Source organism: Amblyomma mixtum, chromosome 1 (genome assembly GCF_055824585.1).
Source record: "Amblyomma mixtum isolate Tamu chromosome 1, ASM5582458v1, whole genome shotgun sequence".
NCBI lineage: Eukaryota > Metazoa > Arthropoda > Arachnida > Ixodida > Ixodidae > Amblyomma > Amblyomma mixtum.
This window is the reverse complement of record NC_143012.1, coordinates 152,447,350-152,468,102: the sequence shown is the minus strand read 5'-3', so window position 1 is coordinate 152,468,102 and position 20,753 is coordinate 152,447,350. Positions and strand designations below refer to the sequence as shown.

Sequence of the window (20,753 nt, the reverse complement as noted above, 5' to 3'; positions counted from 1 at the left end):
TCTGAGCCCCCCTTTGTTCAGCTTGTAAGTTAACAACCTAAGTCAGGCCATTCTTCATAGCCGGGTCTATGAGGACACAGATGACGCGCTTTTAGTATCCCGTCAAAGTAATCATGATCATCCATGGCTGAATTACTAATTGACACTGTGTATATCTTCAGTTGGCACACTAATAACTTAGTTTCGATTAACCAAGATAAAACTAAACTAGACCTTTTTTGACAACCCCTGAAAGTTGTTCCTGTCTCTATTCCAGTGCTTCTTCATTCTCGTCGACGTAACAATTGTGCCTGCTCTCCTATTCAAAACCTTTCAAGTATCAGTTATCTTGGTGTTTATCTGATTCCACATGTCCTGGAATAGTCATCTGGCTAGTGCTTGTGGAAGGCTGCGCAAAATAGCTTGCCTGCTCTGCTCTATTAAAGCACTATGGCCAATTTACATAAGGAAAGTAATAGCACATGCATTGGCGTACACTGTGCAGCTATATGAAATTTGTTCTTTTTACTTCTTCTCAGTGTTTTTGCGCAACAAGGTTGGCTGCTAACTGAAAGCTATAATCCTTGCTGTGTTCTATGGTGTGCAAATCGCCAACAACTCCAGTCCTTTATCGTGCTTGCGTATGCGTTATTCATTCATGCTGTTATTTAAAGCATCTGTTTTTCTCAAATTGCTGTGGGGTAAGGAATTCTGCCTCCCGTGTGTTCCCGCTCGAGCATTACGTCCACGCGATTGTGTTAATTTGCCCACAGTACGGACAAGATACGGTGAACGTGTGCGTGCTTTCGTGCGCCAAGGAAGGGCTACCGGAAGCTATAACTTTCTTATTCTCTCACACGATGAAGGATTTTACTGAGGGACACTGTGGCTCACTTTAACTGCGGAAGCTGCTTGGGGTGACAAAGAATATAATTTATTCGGCATAAGTCTGCTTCTTAATTAATAGGCATGAAATTCCGTGAGCGTGGATGTGTGCGCCGTGCTCGCATTATTAAAGTTTATGAGCAATTTATATTATTTTTGGGAAATAGATTTTTGCAAATGTGCTAATAGATATGTTCAAATTTGTCGCGAAAGGAGAAGGTAATGCATGTCTTAAGAAAAAAACAAGTGAGAGACGCCATTTATGCACTCCTCTTCCGGCCTTTCATTTGTCCCGCAGTATGATGAAATACATAATAAATAAACCCGTAAATAAATAAATAAATATCAACGTCTGTGGAAGAACTGACATATTCGCCTTTGTATTCACTGAATTAATTTCACCCATGTGTTTTAAATTTCCCGTATTTGTACGGTCACGGCGTGTAATCGTGTCTGCCGCTTATTTTTTTTTCTATTCAGTATAGTGTCCTGCCCAGTAGTCTTTCCACGCTTCCCAAATCCTGAGTAAACCTGCAGTATGATTTTGGGTCACTGAATGCGTGCCCGCAGAACTGCAACTTCTCATGCATGCACGAATTTTATTCAGCCGGGCTAACGGATTCTGGATGTCCCCGCATCCACTTTCCCTTTGTGCTCACCTGATCCTTCGAAAAGGCATTGTTGTACGCACTTTGTGCAAAGGTTATGGTTGAGTCAGCCCTGGCCGCATGGATGAGTTCACCAGCACCACACTTCTGCGTTCACCTGAGCAAAGGAAGGAAATTTGATCCCGCCAAAAAAAGGATCAAATAGCCACATGCTCCTTGTTTCTGCATAAATCTCGGTTTTTACGTTTGAGTCAAACAAAGTGGCCAAGCACCGGCGGCGAATGTAAGCAGCGCTTAAGATATCAGAACGCTTCCCGTTGTACAGCTTGCCCTTAAATGGCTTATCCGACTTCATTAGCTGGGTCTAGGATTCGGCGCTTCGCGAAAAGGTATTAAGATTCCATCATATGTGCACAGTCCAAAAAATATGCGCGCGCTTTCTTAACCACGGCTTTAGAAATTTTGCTCCAGCAGCAGTTTTATGATGGTTCGATCGTCCTCTATCTTTGCTTACGAAGTTGTCAAGAAAGAGCACCTCTTATTATGCGAGGTAGCACTTCTCTGGCTTCAGAGCCCTGATGACTTGATTGCATTTAACCATCTCTGAAGCTGAAGGTGCTTGTGAAAATTTGTGGGGAAAACAACGACGTCATTAAGTACAGGAGACAACTCTGCCACTTGTGTCCTGCCAGTAGTGTGTCCATTACACGCTGTAACGTGTCTGACACAGAACATAGTCCAAATGGCGTTACTATAAACATGAGCAGATCAGCTGCCTAACCCTCTCATCCATATCGATTTGCCAATGCCCCCTCTTTAGATCACTGCAAGTAAAATGCCTGGCATTGCAAAGGCGGTATAGAGTATCCTCGATCTGCTGTAGGGGGCGGACATCTTCCTTGCTGACGCTGTTTAGCCGGTTGTAGTAGACGCAGAACCGGAGAATGCCGTCCTTCTTTCTCACGAGCATTACAAGCGCAGCCAAGGGATCTTCGATAGCTTGACGGCACTGTCGCGGAGCAGTACCTCCACTTTGTTCCGGATGGCTTAGCGTGCGCGCATCGACACACGGTACTGGGTTTGCGGAGAGGGAGGATGTCTTCGATGCCTGGAAAGAGAAGTTCCTTGAGTCTATGAAGAGGAAGACAAACCACCGCTCTAAGTTCGAACGAGATCCCTGAGATGTTCGTGTCAGTGGTGCTGCAGCGCTCGCTTATATATATCTGTAGAGTACTGCATGCCAGAATGACCCAAGCAAGAATGGAAAATACTACAGTGGACCATCATTACACAATGCTAAATGTAGGTATGTGTACACAGCATTTAAAAAGCACGAACCGGAGCAAATACAGAAAACAAACTAAGCCTGATCAGCAGCAAAGGTTAATACTCAAAAGCTCGTTCAATCGCAGAGAGCACATTTCGGATGCAAACACAAGAGATGGTAGATTATTCCAATTGGGTATAGTCCTAGAGAAGAAAGCATATTTAAAGATGTTTCTGCGGGCGAAAAACGGAGTCAGCTTATGAGTACGGTAATGTCTTGTGACTTTAGATGATAAAGGGTCCATGCACGTGGAAGGGTTAAGGCGGAACTGGCCATAATAGAGAGTCAATAAAACTTTTAACCATGCTAGGTTTGTCGAGCATTCTAAGGACTTGATGTTATTGATTGTTATTGACCCAGAAGTGAAACCCTGGAAATAGTAGTGATTGCATATCAAGCAAACTACTGTTTTTTGTATTCGTTCAAGCTTCCGATTGTCTTTCTTAGTTAAACGATACAAAACTTCGCAGGCGTATTGCAACCGAGATCTGGTTGACACGTCATAGGTCAGAAGCTTTACTTCGGAGGGGCAGTATTTGAGCCTGTGTCTGACTTGACCGAGCTTGCGGCGTGCAGAATAACAGATATTAGCAATTTTATTTGACAATCTGAAGTGGTTCGTAATTGTTATGCCCAGATATTTGAAACAGGCAGTTTCAGATATCGGGGCCTGCTTTATCGCGCATTGTTAATTTATCAAGATTAAGTTTAATAAAGATTTAAGTTTAATCAAGTTTAAATAATTTTATCAAGATTAAGTTTAACATTCAGGAGATCACACCAATTAGAAACAGCCTTAAGACTTTCATGCAGCTCAAGTTTATCATTTATGTTATTCACAAGCATCAGCAGCAAGCAGTCATCTGCGAATAATCGAATACCAACACTTTTATTAATGCAGGTGGACAAGTCGTTCACGTAAATTAAGAAAACTGGAAGACCTCGGACACTGCCGCGGTGAACACCGGAGTTTACAAAGAAAACGCCTAAAACTGGCCTTCGCAATGAACGAATTGTTGGCGCATATCTAGATTTGACGATATCCACTTGACTGCAGTAACAGGGAAGCCCAGCCCGCCAAGCTAGTATCATCATCATCATCATCAGCCTGACTAGCGGAGGCCTGTGAGCCTCCGCTAGATAGTGAGCCTGACAGCCCACTGCATGGCAGAGGCCTCTCCAATTAACCCTGTCCTTTGTCAGTTGCCGCCAATGTATCGCAGCAAACTTCCTAATCGCATCCGCCCGCCTAACTTTCTGCTGTCCCCTGCTACGTTTGCTTTCTGATGGAATCCACTCCGTTACCCTTAAGGACCAGCGGTTATCTTGCCTTCGCATTACGTGCCCTGCCCAAGCCCATTTCTTCCTCTTGATTTCAACTAAGATGTCATTGACCCGCGTTTGTTTCCTCACCCACTCCGTCCTCTTCCGATCTATTAACGCTACACCTATCATTTTCCTTTCCATAACTCGCTGCGTTGTTCTTAACTTAAGCTGAATCCTCTTTGTTAGCCTCCACGTTTCTGCCCCATAGGTGAGTAGCGGTAGGATACAGCTGTTCTATACTTTTCTCTTCAGGGATATTGGTAAGCTACCATTCATAATCTGAGAGAACCTGCCATATGCGCCCCACCCCATTCTTATTCTTCTAGTTATTTCCCTCTCATGATCCGGATCTGCGGTCACTACCTGCCCTAAGTAGACATAATCTCTTAGTACTTCCAGCACCTCGCTACCAATTGCGAACTACTGTTCCCTTGCTAGGCTATTCAACATTACTTTGGTTTTCTGCATGTTAGTTCTTAGCGCCACCGTTCTACTCTGCCTGTCTAACTGATTGATCAAGCTTTGCAGTTCTTGTCCTGAGTGGCTTAGCAAGGCAATGTCATCAGCGAATCGCAAATTACTTAGGTATTCTCCATTAACTATTATCCCCAACTGTTCCCATTCCAGTCCCCGGAATACCTCCTGTAAGCAGGCAGTGAAGAGCATTGGCGAGATCGTGTCTCCCTGCCTGACACCTTTCCGTATTGGAATTTTATTGCTGACTTTATGGAGAACTATAGTAGCTGTGCAATAGTTATAAATATCTTCCAATACTTTCACATAGCACTCTCCCACACCCTGATTCCGCAATGTCTGCATGAAAACAGTAGTATAATAGACCTTAATATGTGATCCTGTCGAAAGCGCTGCTCAAATTGGGGAATATAACGTCAATTTGACCGGAACGTCAAGAACAGACGAAAGTGAATGAATTGTTGAAACTAGTTATGTGGTTATCGAGAAGACTTTGCGAAACCCATGCTTGAAGAGAGAGAGAATCTTCTTTGTGTCTAGAAAATCGGCTATGTAGGTTGAAATCATGTGGTCCTTGAGTTTGCAGGATGTACAGGAGAGTGTTATCGGACTAAAGTTGGTTAACTGATTGCGGCTCCCTTTCTTAAATACAGGCAGAACACACGCGAGCCTCCAGTAAGGCAGTACGACGCTACTAGAAAAAGATAAATGAAATATAAGAACAAGAAACCGCGCAAGTGAATCGGCATGACGATGTAGAAAAGACTTGGGGATACTATCAGCGTCACACGATGATTTTGGTTTCAGATTGAGGAGCATTGAAAAAATACCCTCACATATTAAGAAATCCGGGTTGATAAGTGATCGTGCTACTACAACAAATGGGTCGGAGACGGAAATCTGAGAAGGCGGACTGAATCTGAGAAATTGAGATTAGTGTCGAAGCTCAGCGTCTCGGAATAGTGCGGCGAGACTTCTGCTGGCTAGTCGAGGAAAGCTAAAGTACCTTCAATGTCGGTCAGTTCGCCCAGAAAACCAATCGTCGTTCCTCTGCTCAGTTGTAGATATTCGTCGCTAAGGTTTGACACGAGTACATGAGATTGTCCTTCCGACTGCGAGTCCTCGCTTTAAAAGCGACAGCGTGCTTCCATCGATGATCTCTTCAAGTTTCTCGGCATTACTGATACACACCGGGGCGCTTCCCTGCGGTAGGACGCTTACTCCTTCATCAAAGACGACCAGAGCCGCGTGATGCACCATGGATGTCTTCGAAGGCATTGCTTCATCCGACTATAGTTGGATGAAGTTACATAGGCTGGTGACAACTTAATGTGCAGTGAAAAAAATCGATGTCTAAGATTAGGCTGCGGAAAGAATAGCGCAAATCTACGAAGCTGGATGAGTGGGTCCGCTGGCAGCCACTCTCGGTGTGTCGTCCCGATGGCGTTGTCAGGTGTACTCTACCACGGCGTGCATTTTCGGCCGTCCTATGCGGCTGCAACTTTCTTGAGCTGCGCTGCGAAGGGTCCACTTGTAATGGAATCATCATCATCATCATCATCATCAGCCTGACCACACCCACTGCAGGGCAGACTTCTCCCATGTCTCTCCAATTAACCCTGTCCTTGGCCAGTTGCGGCCACTGTATCCCCGCAAACTTCTTAATTTCATCCGCCCACCTAACTTTCTGCCGCCCCCTGCTACGCTTGCCTTCGCTTGGAATCCACTCCGTTACCCTCAAGGACCAGCGGTCATCTTACCTTCGCATTACATGCCCTTTCCCGCTCATTGAAGAAATGCTCTTGATTTCAACTAGGATGTCATTAACCCACGTTTGTTCCCTCACCCACTTATTAACTTAAGACCAACCCCCTTTGTTAGCCCCCCCGTTTCTGCCCCATAGGTGAATACCGGTAAGATACAGCTTTTGTATGCTTTTCTCTTGAGGGATATTGGTAAACTATCATTCATGATCTTAGAGACCATGCCATATGCGCTCCACCCCATTCTTATTCTTCTAGTTATTTCCCCCTCATGATCCGGATCAGCAGTCACTACCTGCCCTAAGTAGACATACTCTCTTACTACTTCCAGCACCTGGCTACCAATTGCGAACTGCTGTCCCCTTGCTAGGCTGTTGAACATTACTTTGCTTTTCTGCATGTTAATTTTTAGCCCCACCGTTCTGCTCTGGCTGCCTAACTCATTGATCATGCTTTGCGGATCATGGAATAGTCCTGTCCAGACTTAACTAGAGCAGTGATTTTACGACGGTCGATACCCACTTCGAAGTTCGAGGTTTTTGCTCTCGAACTGAACCGGGCTCTCTGTGTTGATTCATGCCTTCCTCGGGTGTCGTAACAGCGGCTGGGTCGAGTGGTTGTCGTTTGGAGTAGCAGAGCTGTCACATGTAAGTTGCACCCCCTCACTGTCGGGCTAAAACTCGTCCGCAGCGTCACCGCAGTGCATGCGGTGTGGCGTTTCATCGGCGGCGTTGGAGGATCTTCTTCGTTTCATCGTAAAGCAACCTCACCTTCAAATGTCCCTTCTTGAGTTTTCCCTACAGTGGCTTAGAGACCTTCTGCAGACGGCTGCTGCTTAGCTGAGGCATGACGAAGCGAAGCGTGCGATTGATGGCGATGTTGACCGGGGCTGACCACTAGGCACGCAGTCCTTCCGACGCTGGTAGTCTATCGTGGCCGTTCGCCGGACATCGTCTGTTAGGACGTCATAGAAAGCACCACGAAGTCCAATTCGCCTGTATATATAAGATGACGAAAGATGTGGCCTGCGTAGCCGCAATTAGAGGACAGCGGTCGGTCGTTAGCTTGGCAGTTTCGAAAATTTAATTTTTTTTTTCTCGCTGTACCAGCGGGCTGTGTGTTCGTAGCCACACCTCCCCAGGTCTTGTTACCATACATTTTACGATGTTTTTGATAAGAATTATTCTCATTTATTGATCGTTGCCTTAACTCTTCCATAAAAGTGACGCCATGTTCGTGTGCAGGCGAACTCCGCTACCAAGCACAAGACAGTGATAGCACGTATATCCTTACGGACGAACAGTACACCGAGAAGGCCAGAAAAGCAGTTTCCAACCTGGCCATGAAGGTAAGTGGCAGCGCTACAGAATCCACTGGATGTTGCGAGAAAAGGTAAAATATATTAGGAGATATTATAGGTCTAGGTAGCTATGTCGATCGGACTATTGTTTTGAGTAAAACATGAGGCTTTTGGAGTGTTCGCCTTTCTAGTACTAAGCGCGACGTCTTTTATGTCGGTAGCTTTGAGAACCTGGATACAACCGACGATCGAAGTGCACAACACAAGAGCAAATAACAGACACCTTTAGCATACCGTCTACCTTTCTACAGGGTTACCGTTACCGGAGTAGCACGGCCCGTCTACCGCCAGTTCGCACGCGCTTATTGGTGCCGACACAGCAGATCGCACGCAGGATAGATGGATGGTTGGAAGATAGGAGTGTCCCCTTTTAAACGGGATGGTGGTAGTGGCCAGCATGCTCGGCTTTTCGTTGTACTTATTTAACGGTCCTATGCATTGGTCTATAATTACACCTTTTTCCCCCAATACCTTTCCAATCCTGCACTTCTACTCTTATGCCACCTCTAATCACGGAATCGCTTTGTGCTTAACAGACAGCCTTGCAGCAATGTGCCGGCTCCATCATGGGGCTATCGCTAAAAATTGCCAACAAAATACTCGCGAAGTGGACATGTGGCACCACCTGTTGTAAACGCCTCATGCCATGTGCACTTTGGTTTCAAGAATAAGAAAAACTTGGCACGAAATTGTTTGTTCTTAGAACAAAACAGAACTTTTCATTGAAAATCTGCGCTCGGACAAAGTCACACTACTAAGCAAGGGTAAGCAAAGGTGAAGCAGCGGACGCCGAGAAGAAGGCGAGTGCTGTATCCGGTCCTTTCGAGCCATGTGATCGCGCTTCACATACACAGGGGGAAAGGGCGCATGAGAAAGAAACTCGAACCTGATACTAATCGTCAAGCGCGGTGGGTCTTGGAGTCAGCACGTGTTTGAGGGTTCGTGGTGCCAGCAGTGGGAGAGAACATTGCCCAAGAAGACAACTAGCCCCACGGTCAGCTTTGCGCAAGGGACAAAATTCGGTCCCGATATCTTAATCGCCAGCTGTTAGCTCTTAGCACTTTGCTTAATGCGCTCCAAGCATTAGAATAGGCGCTGTAACCCGATCCGCTGCGGAGTTTTCATCGCATCGCGCTTTAATGAAATCGAGGTCTTTCCCGTCTCCTTACTCAGGGCCTCTTCTGCATGGGACGCTCTGATGGCTTCGTCTCAGCGTCAACGTTTTCGGAGCTGGACGAACGAGAGTTCCAGGAGAGCCCCGTCACCGATCCTCGGAACACTGTCCTTGCTGTGTGCTACACGTCGGGGAGCACGGGCTTACCCAAGGGCGCTGAGTTCACGCACTACAACTACGTCTGCTGCTTTTACACTACCAGGTAAAAACTCGCAGAGTAGGCACTCACTTGCATCTAGAAAATCACTGGAACAGAAATGACTCTTACTTGCGCGCAAACTAACATCAAAATTATGTTTATTAGCATGCAATTTTCTGATGTTTTCATAGATTCCTTATTAAGCAGTCTTTATTTCATTTATGCGCCTAGGGCACCACTAGTGAAGACCGGAAGTTACAAAGTTACCTGACAAAGAAGCTAAGCGCTGCGTGAAAATTGTCAAAGTTAGTAATAGTTGCATGGCTGATTAATTGCTCTGTAGATTTCTATTCAAATTTGTTGTAACGTCTAAGGTAGATTTATTGATTGCTTAAAATAAAGAATGGAAAACACCCTTAACAACGGAATTCCGCCGTGAAGGCTCACATGACGGCTTGTTAGGAAACCTGTATCCAGCTTTAAGTATCAACTTCTGTCGTCTCATTCGCGGGCATCGAGGTGAACATCCTCCCGAAACTACTTTAAGCTGCATTTGAAATATTGGATGCGCACATGGAACAATCACAAGAGAGAAGAAGACGGGACGGGCGCATCCTTCTCTCTTGTGGTTGTTCCATGTTTGGTTGATTTATTGGGGTTTAACGCCCCAAAGCAACTTAGGCTATGAGGGATGCCGTAGTGAAGGTCTCCGCAAATTTCGACCACCTGGGGTTCTTTAACGTGCACTGACATCGCACAGTACACGGGCCTCTAGAATTTCGCCTCTATCGAAATTCGGCCGCTGCGGCTGGGATCGAACCCGTGTCTTTCGGGCCAGCAGTCGAGTGCCGTAACCACTCAGCCACCGGGGCGGGGCGGTTGTTCCATGTGCGCATCCCATATTGCTAATGTAATATAAACCAACTTGCCCAACAACGCATCCTGATGAACTACTTTAAGTTGGCGACAGAAGAGACAGAAAATTCTGTAAGAAAAGAAGCCACGTACACAAAAACTATATGCGAGCGCACCGAGGTTAGTCCGAACCACCGCCCATGCGGCTCAAAGCGATCTGCTGGCCTGACGCATTTCAATCGACGACCATCCCCACTTTTTGGCTGCTTGCAAGCTACTACAATATATGCATTTATTAACGAAGAACGCTATAGCACATAAGGTGTTATACTAGATTCGTTTATATAGGCAAGTGACATTTGTAGAACCACACATACAAGCCCTAATACAGCGAAAATACAAGTTTGTTTGCTTGCTTGCTTTTTGCTGCCCGAGAAATGTTAACATTCCCAGGTAGAGTAAGACAAGCAATGTTTCTTGAGAACAATAATTGGATGGAGTTGTCCTCACGGTCATTTTAAACTTCAGCAGACGCTGTCAACTACACCAACATCCACGATGCAATACGTAAACGGCAGTACTCTTCAACGGGCGCACAGGAAACTTGGCGTTGCTTCTGAGAGCGAAAAGGCGCTCTTGCATTTTTTTTTGCAGTATGTGGCACTCTGCTCACCTGCATCACAGTCGAATGTGTCGCCGAATTTTTCGATGCCTAGAACGTAGCATGATCACTTACATAAACGATGCCCGAGAACAGTTGCATGCGTAAGGGAGGCATGACTCCCTGAAAGGCTAAGCAATTGAAGAACTTTCTCTTTACTACGAGACCCCTGAAGCGTGCTGTCGGCGCGGTGGGGCATAGTGCTTGCCTTCGTATCGACGTTATCTGATAATATTTCCTCCCGACCTCTTCAAAAAGAAGGGACAAGTCACAACTTTCTGCAGTGACTTCGGTATCAACTGCAGTAGTTCCACACGGCTCGGTTTCGGCCAAAACGCAGCGGCTTTGAACAGCAACGCGCTGTCAGCGACTTTAGAGTAGTAGGTGAATAGTCCAGGACTATATTACGAAAGGTTATGTGCGCGGCACTGGAATATACGCTCGCTAGTTCATAAGCATGCGAAAAGAGTGGCGTAAATTTTTGAGACTCTTTGGCAGGTTACTTGAAGTAAAAAAATAAAGCCCTGCATCATGAAAACAAAAATGGGTTATTTCCAGAAATCATTACGGGTCTTCTTCATGATGCTGTCATGCGATATATACACATTTATTTACTGCTCGAAAGGAAATCTCTTCGGGATTTTGTTGAAAAAGTTTTAAAAATAGGATTGGGTATTCACATAGGCGCACCATTTTCCATCAGTCAATTTTTAGTAAGTTATGTCGCACATTCTTCGTCACTTACCTAGGAACGTGAACTTTCCTCGCTTGCATTCGCATATCCGAGAAGTTCTACTCTATAGGATGTTGTGAAAGATGTGCGCTTACTTTACTGCACATGATTATTGCATAAACGACTGTTCCTCATCATCCGATATTAGATTAAAGAGCCCATTGTCCATTCAGTTTTCCTGTAGAATGAGCAATTTTGCTGGGCTTCATTGCAGATACTGCGAGTACCAGCGTGCAGTAAAGTTTTCTTAAGTTATTCAAAACTTTCGGCAAATCAACGACCTTTCCGGTCGTATGTCTTACAGTTGTTGAGCCTGAACTCAGGCGCCCACTTCAGGGCTTTCAACAATATTAATTTAAGTATCAAAAGAAACAGCTTACTTATTTTTAAGGGCCGCTCAGGCCAAATGCCAGGTAAATTCTCTGTTTTTCATTGCAGGGTTTCTCTCTCTCTCACTCTGTTTCCATTTTTTGTTTCTTGTAAAAAATGTTGCCTGTCACTCTTTCTGACTACGTTAATTATTTGTCAGGAAAAGATGGGTTGGTTACTTGGGTGTGAGCGATGTAGTCGCCATTACCTTGTACATCTAGGTTGGGGTGCTTTTCCACCATGATGAACGAAAAAACTGGTAATGGCGCAAGAAATGGGGGCACAGAAGGCACACAAAAGACAGGACTGACGCCAACTTGCAACTGCGGTTTATTGCACCAAGCCTGCTTTTTATACGACAACCAAGCCATATCAACAAATGCGGAAACGTTGTACATATCAAACGGCAATTCATGCGAACACTGGCAATAAAGTAACGCTGATCACTATAGAATCTAATCTAAACAGAGCTTGGGAAGCCAACTTATTTTCTGGTCAGCAGAGAGAATAACAACATCAACCAAGGCAAAAGGAAAAAAGAAACAAGGCACTGGGGCATGACAAGTCCACACTAACGAATTATGAAACGCGTGATGAAGGCAAAAAAGAGCAAAAATCGAACGACTAATAGATAAAACCACGTGAAAAAAGATGACCAACAATAACCCGGAAAAAACATGACCAACCATAAGAATAAGGAGGGATGAAGTCTGAAGATACAGCGCCTAGCGTCAAGTGATAAAAACTGAAGATCATTCCTGAAGAACAGTCGTCTTAGCGTCTAAGAATCTAAATATTGTAAAACACCGAAAGAAAGGACGAAATAAGAGCACAGAACCAAGGGAAATCTGCGAACTACAAAAAACCTTCTATAAAAGACGTCTCGGCGCTGCTAAGAATAATGGAAGGCCTGCTAATGCATTTGTTTCCAGCTTTTTCGATGAAATATGCCTCAACAATCTCTCTCTCAGTTTTATCTTTTCCACTCTTAAAAAATCTAGTTTTCTCGAATTCGGGACGGCAATTAGAACAGCTTTTGCAGTGGTCAACCAGGAAGCTCCTTTCGTTGTTGCGCAAGTTTCGGGAATGTTCACTTGCACGCTCATTAAAACAACGACCTGTTTGCCCGATGTAAACGAGGCCACAGCTAAGCGGTATCTCGTAAATCACTTGTGTCCTGCATTGCGTGAACGTTTTTTGGTGTTTTATGGTGCAAGCCGGCCGCTTTTCTCTGTTGGTCATGGCACAAAGTCTTGAAAACTTACAAGGCGCGGACAATACAACTTGAACATTATGTCTGCTCGCTATTTTCTTAATGTTATGCGACACCTTGTGAATATACGGTATTACTATTACTGATGAATGCGATACCGGCTCCGTGATGCGAGTGAGTTGCTTGAGTTTCTGAAAAAGCATTTCGCAAACCGCCGAAATCAGACAAGGCGGATAACCTGCCTGTTTGAGCCTTGCAACTTGAGTGCGAAAGCTTGTTGACAACATGTGGAGGCAAGATTTGTTTAAGGTCGATTGCAGGGAGTTAGAAACAATCGCGCGTTTTACAAGCTTTGAATGAGCGCTGTCAAATGGTATCAAGCCTTTCTTAGAACGCGGGTTGTACAGCCAGCAAAGACCTTTTTCCGGAAACATTAACTTGATATCTAAAAACTGGAGTTGGCCGTCCATAGGGACCTTCTTGTTAAACGTGAGACCCTGGCCGTGGCTTGAGAAAACGGACATAGTCCTCGCGACGGCAGCGTCTACATCCTGTTCCGGAATGTCCTTCAGAATGGCCAAGAAATCGTCGACATACCTGTGTATGGAAACTACATGAGGGTCACTGATATTTCTGCTGATGTCCGCTCCTACCACTGAAAGGAAGATGTCGCAAAGGACGGGTGCAACAGAAGAGCTGATGCAGAGTCCTTTTTTCTGGACGTAGAACTTTCCCTCGTAGGAAATTGCGGTGGATTTCAAGTAGAATTCTAATAGCGTAATGAAATTATCAGTGCTTATTCCAGCGGCATTTTGGAAGCGAACTTCTCCTGTAGACAGGGTTTTATCCCTGACCGCTCTAAGGAGTCCTTGGTGAGGAACCGAATAGTACAATTCCTCTATGATAATAGAGAACGCGGTGCACTTGTGGGCGGGCAAAGCCTCCAAATGCTTAATAACGTCCGCTGAACTGCGCACAAGGAAAAGGTCATCGGTTACCAGGGTGCCAAGGTTTGTCTGGAGGTAGCGGCTAACGAGACGTTGCCAAGTTCCTTTTTCTGACACGATGCTGCGCAGCGGGAATCCAGGCTTGTGGGTATTTGCAGTGAAGAACACTTCAAGAAATCCTCTCTTTTCACCCTTTGCAAATTTCTGTGTGCCTTCTGTGTCCCCGTTTCTTGCGCCATTACCAGTTTTTTCGTTCAACATGAACCAACTCGCCCAAACTAGAGTTTTACTTGACTATATTTTTCCACCATGTCGTGCCATACTTCCATGCAGGCTACATGTTCCCTGGGGAGAAAACGATGTAAAACTGGAAATGTGCCCCATCACGCACATGTCGGGGATGCTGTACACAATGATTGCCCTCCTGGACGGCGCCACGTGTGTTGTGACGCCCGTCATGACGAGCCCCCGGGAGATAATGGATGCTGTAGATAAGTACAAGGTACCAAAGAGAAGCTTGCCACTTTCTGAACGCGTAACTGCTGTGAGCCACATTATCCAAGCTGACGCGCCGATTTTGCTTGCAAATAACTGGTAACACCGCTCTCATTTGGCATTGCACATTAAAACTTTCAATCAAAAACGGAATTCTAAGCAGATTATAATATACGCTAAGTTATCGCTGCGCGCTTAAAAACTACTTAACGGAACCAGTGAATGAAGAAGTTTTCTTTAGTGACAGTTTTTCCTGTGTCGTTCTTAGTGTATGGCATTGATGAAAACTTTGAACCGCATGTATACATTTCTAGAGTGGGGTGGTCGAGGTGTAGCCCGGGTTAAACTGCTAATTTTTTTAGTCCCGTCATTCCATTTTTTTCGAATACTTTGAAACCTTACTGAACCGCTTTGGAATAACTTAAAACGCTCCTATTTTATTCGTTGAAGGATACAAAGATGAAAATATTCGACTCATTTTTTGAAAATTTTGAATTTTCGCTTAGCCTGTTCTTCATGGCGATTATATTTGAATTTCTGAGTGTTCAAATATCAATCCTGCACTGCGGCCGTGGCGAAAGTTTCAAAAAGTATATTTGCTAATTTTTTTATCCTCATTGTGTCCACGAACTACTGCATGCACTTTCAGGTGAATTTTTCCCGAGGCGAGCTTCTTTACCACCAAGCATATTTTATGAATCTCTGCACTTACGCAGGTCACAGCGGCATTACTGTTTCCGTCCCAGATGCAAGGTCTGCTACTCGAGATGCAGCGCACAGGCCGGGGTCTACCCAGCCTGAGGGGCATTGCCGTGGGAGGAAGTATCCTCCCAGCGTCCGTGGCGGAGGCTGCTCGCAAGGCCTTCGTCGGCATAGAGAATTTATTGAACATGTACGCCATGACGGAATCTTGTGGAATCATTACTGGTCAGCCGAAAACCGGGAAACCGCACACCGGCACTGATGTTGGTGTGCCCGGAACGATGGTCGAGGTCAAGGTATGTTCGTATGACTTAACGACACCGTGGTATAAAGCGCCTTTTTTGCGACAAAAGAAGCATACCTTGGTTTAGAAGCTTAACTAACATTCCTCTGTGGGCATCCTTTCCTCTCTGACGAGTCTGTCCGACGGATGAAAAAAGCATAGATGAATGGTTGCTCATAGATTTTAAATGAAGTCTTTTATAAACTTTGTCAAGGTTACATTAACAACATAACAGAATGGACGCAGGACAAAAAGCTACGTCAGTGCAGCTTCAAAGCCACAAGGTTAGAAACTTGGGCGAGCCGGTAACTGTGATCCATGGTATGTGAGGTAGCGCAAAACGGGACAAGGGACAGAGAAAGACGCCCACAACACAGTTGCTCTCCATGAGTGCAGTGGTAGAGTTAATTCAAAAACAGAAAGAAACAGCCACAAAATATCTTCGTATAACAGTTTTATTATTTTATTCTAACTGTATAATATTTATATTATTTTATTATAGATATTGAAGATGCCAATCCTTCCATAGCAAATATTTTGAGAAATCCTTGAACAGATTCATGCATTTAACCTGTTGATGGATGCTCAAAAAGACAATGGTCTAATACGCTATCTACCAACAGTTTTGCTATTAAAAGGCAACTGCAAAGAGTTTAGAATTTGAAAAGGGCTAAGGGGCCGACTGTGCAAAACTTGGAGATAAATAAATCGAAATCTTTTGTGCTAGCATTAGAATCTAAGACATCATTACATTGGTTATTCGGAACAGATTACTAATGATAAATAAACGTGATATTTACAGGAGACATCTGTGGTAAATATTTCATGCGCACTTTCGCTGTGAACATCATAACGTTTTCACTCTACCCCCAATACTCATTTAACTTTAGTGCATTATCACTAAGGCTCGGTAATTTTTGCTTCTATTAGTTCCAGTGTCTTTCGAACAAGATCGAATTGTTTTTCTTTAAAGGACTGCCAACAATTACAGAGGTTTTCGGTTTATTTTGTTTTGCCAATATAATTTGTGATTGCTCTTTCCAAGCTCACATCCTGAGACATTAACGTAATTATTCTGAGCAGTATCTCACGACGACATTGTGGCAAAACATGAGGATGCTGAGTCATTCCTGTTGAGTTGCCACACCCGAAATTCCTTGTACTTGACACTAAACACTTCTTGCTGCAATCACTGAATAACAATTAAAAGATTATATTACTGGCCTGACACGTCTTTTACAAATATTTGCTCTCTCTTCATGCAGATCATTGGAGGGACTGAGCATGAAGCGCAGGTACATGTTAACGATTATAGGTGCGAGTTATATGCAACTTATTTGTGCAAAGTGTGACAGACGGCTGCTGTTTCAACAGAGCTATGTAAATGTATATGAAATACACAGATTGTATTCTCTGCGTTTACCTACAATGTGGCTGGTAACGTGAATACGCTTTAACGCTACAGCGTTAAAGGGCCCGTTCCGCGAAAAACCCGGCTTCGTCGTCATCGCTGGCGGCGATGGCGTAAGCGAAATTTTCCAGAAAAGCAACCTAGGTGGCAGGTGGGCCACCTTGTCCACTTGACTTTGTCACGTCCTCACGCAACTAACCCCCAGGTTTTGAGGAAATTGCCCACCGTGAAAGGTGGCAGTTAAATTCATGATTGTTCGCGAAAGGTTGCTCGGGAAGAGAAACCGGGGTCTCACAAGCCTCATCGGTGCTGTGTTTGCAGCAGCCACCGGCGGGGGCCGTGCGCATGGCTTAAAAGCTGCACCGCTTTTCCAGAGTGGCATGAGGACTATCGGCGTTCTATGAATGCAACGTAGAAATGACAAATTCCGCATATATATGGGCATAAGCACATTAACGCTACCCCGTCAAAGCCCAAAGGAGCAGCTTAGGTGGGCTCCACCCTGTTTTTTTTTTTTGCAAGTTTATACTCGAAAAAAATGTCATGGTTTTCACTTTGTTAAACCTACTATAGTGAGAAAGCACTACCTTTTGGCATTACCTGATTTAGTCCGATTTGACCAAGGTCAAATTTCGGGGTTGGCCCGGGGTGAATTTTCGAGATTACCGGATCCAAATCTTAAGGTCGCCATTGTGTCAGGCAAGCTCAGTTATGGTTGGACATCAATTTTGGCAGAAATTTGCCAGGGTAAACTTTGGGAGGTGGCCTGTGACTAATTTTAGTAACGGCCTGGGCGATATTTTTGTTCGCCATTATGGAGGGCAGAGTCAAATTCTGCGTTGGCCGGACCAAATTGGAGGTATCTATGCTTTTTATGCTTAATTTCACTTACCGTGGCGTTTGCTGTTGCTCAGAAGCGGCACAAGAACGAACGTACTATCGGGGATAAAAGTTCCCAAGACACGCGGGCGGCAACCAACACATATAGCTACATGAGCAACTAGTGGTTGCAGACCATACTTGAGGCGGAGAAAGATTCTATTGGGTTCTCTAATGTGGGGTAGTAAAATCAGCGGAAATTTGCACCTATGCTCCAAAATCAGCAGTTCCGCGTTCTGGAGACTTTTGTCCCCTGTAGTACGTGCGGTGACGACAAGATTCTTGGTCGATGTTGGTGAGCATGTAAGTGCTTTCGCACTAAAATACCCTCCTCGCCTGGGTTGTCTCGCGTCCTGCGTTGGCCTAATAATTCTTATGTCCGTTTTCGCGCCCAATCAAGGACAGTGATATAAGAGGTCTGTAGTGTCTCCGGTCTTTCAGTTTCTCAAGAGCTCTTGAATAAAGTGACAAAAGGCGGTCCTACTGCCGGATGTTACAAGCTCCTTTTTACCGCTCGGTTACATTTGTAGCTTCTAGTACCGAATGTATGCAGATGCCCAAACCTTCATAGATGAGAATTTTCTTCTCGACGCAAAGCGAACAATGCACTACAACTATTAGTGAAGCACTACTTTAGAACACAAAATCAAGCACTCGAAACGCGCTTCTGCTGCCACACCATGCCAAGTTGATTCTCCACGAGAAACCAGAAACCAGCCATGTAGGCTAGGAGCGGGCTGATGATAAATTAGGGGTAGGAATGAAGACTGAAGAGAGACAGGACTGTACAAGAGGCAGAGTGCAAGCTTGTCGTAGTGTTCAGGGTAGATGGGGCAGGAGGGGGCACAGTGGTAGCGGTATAAAAGAAAAAAAGTCTTGTAAGTGATTGAGTGCGTTTGCTTCAATTTTACTAAGGTACATAAGCCTGGGAAGCAGATAGACAGGGCTGTGAGGCCGGGAGAAAGGGATGACTAAATGTTCCTCATCGCAGTCATTGCCGCATTCAGTGGCGCAAGATTATTCTCAAAATGTGGTACTCACCAACACCCAGTAGCCACAGTCATCGTTTTCAGATGGTGTTTATTACAGGGTAGCGGTTTCCGCAGTGATGCTTGCGTGCTCCAGTCTTGCACAAGCCGCTGTCAGTACCACCCAGCAAACTCGTCACCCTCGCCGCTCGGCTAGTTGCTGGTCATACTGATATTTCACTGCAGAACTTTCAAACTGTGCTTAGCAAGTCCTCATACGTAACACCTTTGTCAGAAGTAACCTGTAGTCTTCCTTCCTCGCTTCTCATGCTATCGGGACATCTTTGTTATCCGGAAGAGGATGGCGATGCTGCAGTATTCATGAGACGCAGGTTATCTTGCACTTTGAGGAGGGCTGGCTACCCCGGCGTCAATGCCCCGCCACAGCACCGCTCACTGTCGTGAACACGATGACCTGGTTGTATTTGGTACAGACTCTACGGGCAGGCATTAAGAAGGGTACTTTTGCGTCTGCGTGTGGTCACGATATTTCCACACTGCTGACACACTGCCGGCGCCACCTGGTGGCCCAACCTTGTCTCCCAGCGCGTGGCCGAACGTCTTTTTTGCCTCAGATGAGTTCCGTGGTGCGGAGAGCCTTGCCCTAGAAAACGACTGTGCTCCCCGCTTCCTGCTGCGTTTGTCGGTGACATTTGGTGGAGGTGGTGGTGGTGGTGGTACCATCCCATGTACACTGACCCAGACTACAGCCGTGACGCTTCTTCCCGACGCGCGGGCGCCACACCCGTCCACAAAGCGATCCGTTGCCTGCGACGCTTGCAACCCCAGTTTGAACCACTGACCAGGCCTGTGAGAGCTATGACGTCCACCACTGGCGGCCAGAGAAGTCAGTACTCAGGCAGTGCCCAGCCGTTCGTCCTTCTCGCACCTCGGTCGCCATCATCCTTCCACGGCGACCGGTTCGAGGATGTAGAAGATTGGTTGGCCAGTTTTGACCATGTGTAACTAGTGGGACGGCGAGCGGAAGCTGATGAATGTGTATTTCGCACTGAACGACTCGGCGAAAACTTGGTTTGAGAACCACGAGGCGTCCTTCTCCAACTTGGTAGCTTTTCGCCGTGAGTTGCTCGTCACATTAAGCTCGAGCGAACGATAGGCAAATGCTGAAATTGCCCTTAGCTCGATATCAGAGCAGTCCATGAGAGCGTGGCCGTGTTTATAGAAGACATGGCACGCCTCTTCAATCGGGGCGACCCTGCCATGCCCGAAGCTACAAAGATACGGCACCTTATGCGCAGGGTGAAGGAGCAGCTGTTTGCTGGCCTCATGCGCGACCCTCCGCGAATCGTCGCCGCCTCCGCCAAGGAAGCTATGAGCATGGAACGTTCATTGCAGGAGCGGAGTGCCCAATACGGCCGTCAGGCAAATGTAGCGGCCACTCCCAACTTGGCGCCCTTGCCAGGCCCAGGAGATGAGGCGCTGCGAGAGCTTGTACGGAGCATTGTCCGCGAAGAACTGCGACACCTCCGCTTGGACGCTTCGTCGCCAAGCATACTTTCTACAGGGAACGTCATCCGCGACGAAATTCAGCGAGCGATGCAGCCACCACCAGCACCACTACCGGAGCCGCAAGTCATGTCTTACAGCGATGCCCTGCGCTGACCTGCCCCCGTGCCGCAAGCGTTTCGCCCCGTTGCCGGACCACGACCACCCAACCGTTACCTGCGCCCCGTCGAGCAGCAGCACGACCTGTGCCCTCCTGTCAGCGAAGAACACGTGTGGCGTAGGTCCAACTATCACTCGCTCTGCTACCACTGCGGGGAGCCCGGCCATATTCTACGGAATTGCCCGTACCGGCGTATGGGTTTGAGAGGGCCGACTCGGAACTGCTTCCCCTCATCGAGTACTTCAAAGGAACTGCTCTATCTCCTCCTCGACTCTTCAGGCGTGAACTGTCATCGTATTGCTTGCGAGATGGTGTTCGCTACAAAAAGAATTACGGCCCAACGGACACTGTCTATCTGCTCTCAGTACCTGCGGCGCTTCGTGACGACGTTCTGCGTGCGTGCCACGACGACCTTCCTTCGGACCACTTCGGGTTTTCCCGCACGTTGGTGCACACAATACAATACATGCATACAATATATTTATATTGCAACAACGCGCCCGCTATTACAATCG

The 20,753-nt window shown here is 46.1% G+C and overlaps 1 protein-coding gene across 3 annotated transcripts in view; it reads left to right on the top strand.

Annotated features, from left to right (window-relative positions):
• Positions 1-20,753, top strand: part of LOC149368001 (putative 4-coumarate--CoA ligase 1) — a 69,489-nt gene that overhangs the window by 28,534 nt on the left and 20,202 nt on the right. For 2 of the 3 annotated variants that reach the window (XM_089558120.1, XM_089558138.1), the window contains 5 exons: positions 7,607-7,710; positions 8,896-9,098; positions 14,147-14,315; positions 15,025-15,306; positions 16,559-16,588. In XM_089558120.1, coding sequence (XP_089414246.1) covers positions 7,607-7,710; positions 8,896-9,098; positions 14,147-14,315; positions 15,025-15,306; positions 16,559-16,588 — 788 coding nt within the window. The remainder of the gene's footprint in view (positions 1-7,606; positions 7,711-8,895; positions 9,099-14,146; positions 14,316-15,024; positions 15,307-16,558; positions 16,589-20,753) is intronic. The other variant, XM_089558128.1, reaches the window with a different exon arrangement.